Source organism: Phalangium opilio, unplaced genomic scaffold (genome assembly GCF_054372755.1).
Source record: "Phalangium opilio isolate 3A_F unplaced genomic scaffold, DU_Popi_V2 ptg000209l_1, whole genome shotgun sequence".
In the NCBI taxonomy this organism is placed as follows: Eukaryota; Metazoa; Arthropoda; class Arachnida; order Opiliones; family Phalangiidae; genus Phalangium; species Phalangium opilio.
In genome coordinates, this window is record NW_028324217.1 from 14420354 (window position 1) to 14426761 (window position 6408).

At 37.7% G+C, this 6408-nt stretch overlaps 1 protein-coding gene across 1 annotated transcript; it reads left to right on the top strand.

Moving 5' to 3' along the window:
- Positions 1 to 5212: 5212 nt before the first annotated feature.
- On the top strand, positions 5213 to 5869 carry LOC149620776 (uncharacterized). The gene has a single exon (XM_089854603.1). It carries the CDS (start codon positions 5213 to 5215, stop codon positions 5867 to 5869), a length of 657 nt encoding a protein of 218 aa, XP_089710729.1.
- Positions 5870 to 6408: the final 539 nt, after the last annotated feature.

The window sequence follows — 6408 nt, forward strand, 5'->3', positions numbered from 1 at the left end:
TTTACGTTTCGAAGTGCTCCGCCGTGATGTCATGACCCAAATTCACTTGGTTCATCAAGGAATAACCGCGTGCCTATCTAAAGCCAAGCTGTATCTCTACTGGCCACAAATGAAAAGAGACATCACAAAGTATGTCCAGAACTGTACAACTTGCCGAAAAAAGGGACCGTTCCAACACGCTATGCGCTTACGCCTCACGATGTACCTCAGCTACCCTCGCACAATGTTGGTGCGGATCTCTTCCACATCAATAATACAAATCTGATCATTCTAGTTGACTATTACTCCAAATGCGTAGAAGCTCAAGAGTTACGAAGCACTAATGATAAAGCGATAATAAAGTTCCTAAATCCACAATTCTGTCGATATGGTGCTCCGCAGAAATTGGTGTCTGATAATGGTCCTCCCTTTAACTCGAGCTTTTTCAAGGGTTTACTTCAACAATGGGCAGTAGAACACGTAACATCCAGCGCATATCATTCTTAAAAAGCAACGGTATGACAGAACGAACCATACAAACAATAAAAAAACCTAGCAATCAAAGCGCAATAGGAAGGTCGTGACCTACAGTATGTTCTTATGGAATATCGTTCGAGGCCCATTGGAAAGCTGCCGTCACCCAGCGAGATGTTAAAAGGACGCCGAACCAGAACACCGTAAACTATAAACAAAACAAACACTTCGAACGCACTTCTCAACTTCTCATATTCGCAAACCTTACTGGATTAAAAAACCCAATGATTAAACGTCAAAATTACGCGCACCGCACAATACCTGAAACCCTTAAGGCCGGGAGACCGGTATATTACCATGTCGGACCACGGTAATGGAAATCTGCAGAAGTACTACACGAAAGCAAAGAGCCCTTGTCGTCTATCCTGAAGATAAATGACGGAAAAACATTGCGGAGAACTCACCACCAAATACGTCCGACACACCTACTCAGTTCAGTACCTCAAAGCGACTACGCTGAACCCAACACGGCACAAGAAGTACAACAGGTGGAGGACAATTGTGTTAAGCATTTGCGGCAAAATTTAACCAATCTACCCGATCCTGCGGCCAATACTTACCGAACCACTTCAAGAGTCAGACTAGGAAGATTACCACCACCCATACAAAAACAAACTTCAATTTCAACAACTCAAATTTATTCACCGACCTCGGCAACGCAGAACACATCTCCAACACCACGACCATTGCAAAATCAAACTTCAGTTTTAACAACTCAAACTCATTCACCGATTTCAGCAACACAGATCCGATCTCCTACTATACTTCAAACGTCAAGACCAGACCAAAAGCAAATAGTGGTTGTAATTACACCGCGTAAACTTGAACCGCCACATACAACATCAATATCAAACATTGGGACTTTAAGTCCTTCTGGCATGACGACTGCTCAGACGCTGGACAACACCCGAACAGCGCTACTAAAATTTCTCCGGGAACTTCCCCATTTCCCAAGACAATTTCTGTATCCGCCATACCCAGCACACGAGCACCATTTACACATTTACAGCAAGTACACAACAACCAAGGTCAACCCGAACAAGAACTAATATTTTCAATAAAAAAACGTTTTCGTAATACTTAATTTTTTTAAAGAATGAAAGATGTTATATACTCCTGTTATATACTTTCGTAATACACTTGATATATACTCTTGCTATATACTCCTAATAACATTATCATATATTGTTAGTCTCGCCACTAGTATACCCTGATCTATTCCACTAGTGCGCTCCACCTATAGCGAATAACGCGGTTTCCTCATAAAGGAGCTAGCTACTTTGTAGTCAGTTTATATTGGACACTTGATGAGCACAATCAATAAATATTTTATTATAATTAATTCTGTCGACTTAATAAACATAAGTGGGTTTTCTCAGAACCTTGTTTTAGACGTTCGAGTGGTTTTTTTTGGTTCGAATTAGCCATTAGTAGTTTTGCATAAATTGGTAGTAATGAAAATTAGAGATACGTTTAGGACATTTCATGTTTTTTTTAATTAGGGAGACTAGAGATTAAATAAAGATTTATGATTTGAAAGTGAACTTTAAAATTACCGAGATAAACGCTAAGGTAATAGAAACCCTTTCAGTTCTATAACCTTGAAAAACTGATAAGGATAGTTCAGTTTTTTCGTTAGAAAGGAAAAAAGATCTTCTCGTAAAGGTATGTTCTAATGGAAATCGTGTCTTACAGATTTTATTCTGAATTAAACGTTATATAAGGCAAAGCTAGTGGTATGCATCAGAGAATAAAATTTAACATAGAACTTATATATTCTTTGTAAGTAATGATTTGAAACTTAAGCCTCGTTAGACTAAACAAAGCGAAAAAATGTTGGTCTAGTATTTCGATATTGAGTCGTCTTTTCCCCGACTCGGAGAGGTAATATTTTGGTTTTCCCAACTTGTTCATTAATGTTTTAATATTAAAGTCAATACAAACAGTAAAAAATTATTGAAAAACGTAATTGTTAAACCTTTTTTAAAGATGATATTCATGAAAGAAAACAGTTTTATCCTTTAAATAAAATTAATAAAGAAATTGGTAATCTGGCGTTGTTGTACCTTCTTAAAACTATGCTAAACGTGTTAGGCGACACTCTTACAGGTGTTAAGCGACACTCTTAATAGTGTTAAAAAATACTCTTAAAAATCGAGACTAGGTTAGGTACTGGCCTCACAGTAGGGCCAGCTTGAGAAGCCAAAGTGGGGCACTTGCTTTTGGACATGTTTAATCATTATTTTGAGAAAAATTAGAGTAATAAATAAATTTTTTTTGTAAAATCTGCAGAGCAAATTAGATTAAAAGCGTTTCTGGTGCTCGAAAAACTCTTAGTGAAAAGAGATTATTAAATTTAACAAGAACGTCTATATCTACTGCTCTAATATTATAGCCTCCAAAACTAATTTAATACCCTATGCATTTGTACAACTTGAAAACTTGCTGCTTTTTTCAGAAATTTATAAACCCGTATAAATGACTTTTTATGCAACAACCCTCGCTTAAGGAGGTATAGTTCTGCATGTGAGAACTTTCCTCCTTATAGGTGAGGATGTTCTCTCAAGATGGAACCATGCTATGAATATAGCACTAATTGCTAATAATACTGCGGAATGGCGGATAATCAAAATTTAATTAAACAGTAAAACCATACTCGATATTTGAGTTATGTCTCATGAGTGGTAATAATGTAGCGATTATAGTGTTTTTACCTCTCCGTGTGACGTAGTCCAGGAGAGGTTCTGTAACGGCCGTGTCTGTGTGTGTGTGTGTGTGTGTGTGTGTGTGTGTGTGTCTGTCTGTCTGTCCGTTGTTACACCCACGTGACCGCGTTCGCAGTTTGCGTATCGGAGCAAACGTGTTCGCCATTTCCGAACTGCTTTCACAGTCACGGAAATGGCTCCTCCGTCTTTGTCCATACCACACGGACACTAGTCTGTTCTTACTGGCTACTAATCACCACCATCTTCTGGTCTTCGTCCATTCCACGTGGACACCAGTCTGTACATACTGGCTTCTAATCACCACCATCTTCTGTTCTTTGTCAATCCCACATTGACATCCGTCTGCACTTACACTGCCTTCTAACACCACCATCCACTGGTCTTCCGTCTATTCCACATAGACACCAATCTGTATCATTGGCTTCTACTCCATTATCATCGTTTGGTTTTAGGATATACGCGGCGATCAGCTAGGGTTACGAGAAACGTCTAGCCTCCCTAAGGTAGGATCGCTACCAAAGGTTTTCGCATTTGCGGTTTTTCCTTACTATTATAATGGAAACGAACCGTATATATACCCCAAAATTTGAAGAAAGCGGGAAGAGGGGTACCCTTCACTTTAAACGTCAATATTAGCAAAGTTTGAGAAGATAAAAGGTATAACTTTATTTTAAACGATTTAACTATTATTAATGTTAATTATTGAAGATTAAAATAATTATATTTATTTAAATATTAAAGATAAACCTCTCGTGCAAAGAGAGAGATTATCATTGCCTCCTATATCTACCAAGGCCCGTGCATGCGATATATTTCCTTCATTGCCTCCTATATCTATCAAGGCCCGTGCATTGTGATATATTTCATTCATTGCATTAACATAAGCGAGATTGTTTTGGGAAAAAAATACTGCTTCCACTAATGGGTTTATACTCCTTGTTACTATTGTATAGAGTAATCATGATAAAAGCTTAAAAAATAACGAGAGAACAGACCTTTTTTATCCTCATTCAAAAATATTTTTTGGTGCTAAGATTGCTTTAAAAAAATCCAAACGGTTAGGCATTGGTAAAAAAGACAAATGATATTTTTCAAATCTAATGAGATAACGCCCACCTAGTTGAAAATTGCCCTTTTTTATCCAAGGGGCCATTCTTAATGAGAATTTCGATGCTAGTAGGTTGTCAATTAAACTACCGTTATATTATTGTTGTTGGAAATTGGATATTAAGACAAATTAAGTGGTTGTAAAGAGCCAGCAGGTTTTTGCCACTTCTTTTTGTGAGTATTTGATTTTTATATGTAAAATGGAGGAAGATAATGTTGAGAGTAAGGATGAAATGCGGTAGCGCAAAGCGCGGGAAAGGATGAGGGCAAAAAGGTCGACGTTTTCATTGGATACTTAAGGTTATATAATCTTCTCGACACGGAGAGGTAATATTTTGGTTTTCCCGACTTGTTGTCATCGGTTTTGCTCTTAAGTCTAGGAAAAAGATTAGAATTTCCACTACTATCCTACCAAAAAATCTCCCACTCTTAAAGGTGTGAAGCGACACTCTTAAAGGTGTGAAGCGACTCTCTGAAAGGTGCTATGCCGCACCCTTTAAGGAGTTAAAATTAACTTTTAGTTCGATATTAGAGTTAAAAAGGTGTTAAACTACACCTCTGTTGCACCATTTTATTCTTATCTTTGACACCAATTGCTCAAATAAGTGTTATTAAACCCTTTCAGGGGCGTAAATGAACACCTGTAACGGTGTCAAATTTGGACCCATATAAACTACTTTTAAAGGTGTTAAAGCACACTCCATTTTCTTAGAGTGTACCCTGGATTTTCTTCGCTTGAAGAATTTAACGCACTTTACGCTCAAGTTGTACCAGAACTGGGAAAGCTCTGTTTATACAACAATGGTGGCGGATATGAGAGAACTTGTGAACGACCAAGCACGAGCGCAGCATCCCCAGGACGACCTATGTCTCTTAATTTTGAAAATCAACTATTCTTGATTCTTTGCAAGTTACGAGCTGGCCTAGCGAATGAGGATCTAGCCTACCGCTTTCAAGTATCTAAAACCACTGTTAGCAACTATTTTACCACGTGGTTAGACGTACTTTATAAGAAACTAACCCATATCCCAATTTGGCCATCAAGAAAGGTTGTTAATGATTATATGCCTGATGAGTTCAAGGAAAAATTTCCCACGACAAGAGTCATAATTGATTGCTCAGAATTTTTTATAGAAACCCCCAATGACTACAAAGTGCAGAGCGACAAGTATTCAAATTATAAACGCCATAACACGGCCAAAGGTTTGATTGGGATAACCCCTAATGGATTTGTTTCGTTTGTCGCTCCTCTGGCTCCTGGTACTGAGCTAACCATAAAAAGTGGCCTAGTGGAAATACTTGAGACTGGTGATTCTGTTATGGCAGACCGTGGCTTTTTGATCGGAGATGCATTAAAAGAGAAAGGAGTGGGTCTAAATATACCCCCTTTTCTAGGAGGCAAAGCCCAGCTCTCTCTCTCGACGATGAAAGATTTACCGAGAAATTGCGTCAGTGAGAATTCACGTAGAAAGAGTCATCAAGGAACTGATATACTTTCAAATATTAAAGTTTACTTTTCCTAATTCTATGAATTCTAGCTTAGAGAAAATTTGGAAAATTTGTTGTTATTTAGTGAATGTAACTGCAGAGCCACTTCTTGATGAAAAGCGAAAGCAATAATATATAGAAGGTTTTGTACTTTTATTTAAATAAAACTTCGATTTGTACTTCATTTTTGTTTTAAATCACTAGAAAGCTTTAGATAAATATCACAGTCTAACTAGCAAGACTTGTCCCAAAACTGTCCGTAGAAGAATTCTTCAAGCTTGGGTAACTTTGTGCCAAAAAATAGTTGAGAGTCAAATGAGATCCTTTCGAGGAAACCATCGCTTCCTGTATCAACATAGAAATCACAGAAGGAAAGCCCGGAAACCCCCATCTGTCCTTGTATTTGGTAGTGATAGTCATGATTTCTTTTCAGTAAAATATTTCCAGATTTTTCTTTCTTCAGGCATGTGTTTAATTTCTGAGTAAAAGTGTCTTCTATCGACAAACCCAGTTCCTTCGCCTTTGCTAGGGTTTTTATTTTTAGAAGGCCATACTTGTTTTCATTTTCATCAAA

Coding starts and splice junctions, on each gene's coding strand:
- LOC149620776 (XM_089854603.1), top strand. CDS start 5,213: ATGTCTCTTAATTTTGAAAATCAACTATTCTTGATTCTTTGCAAGTTA.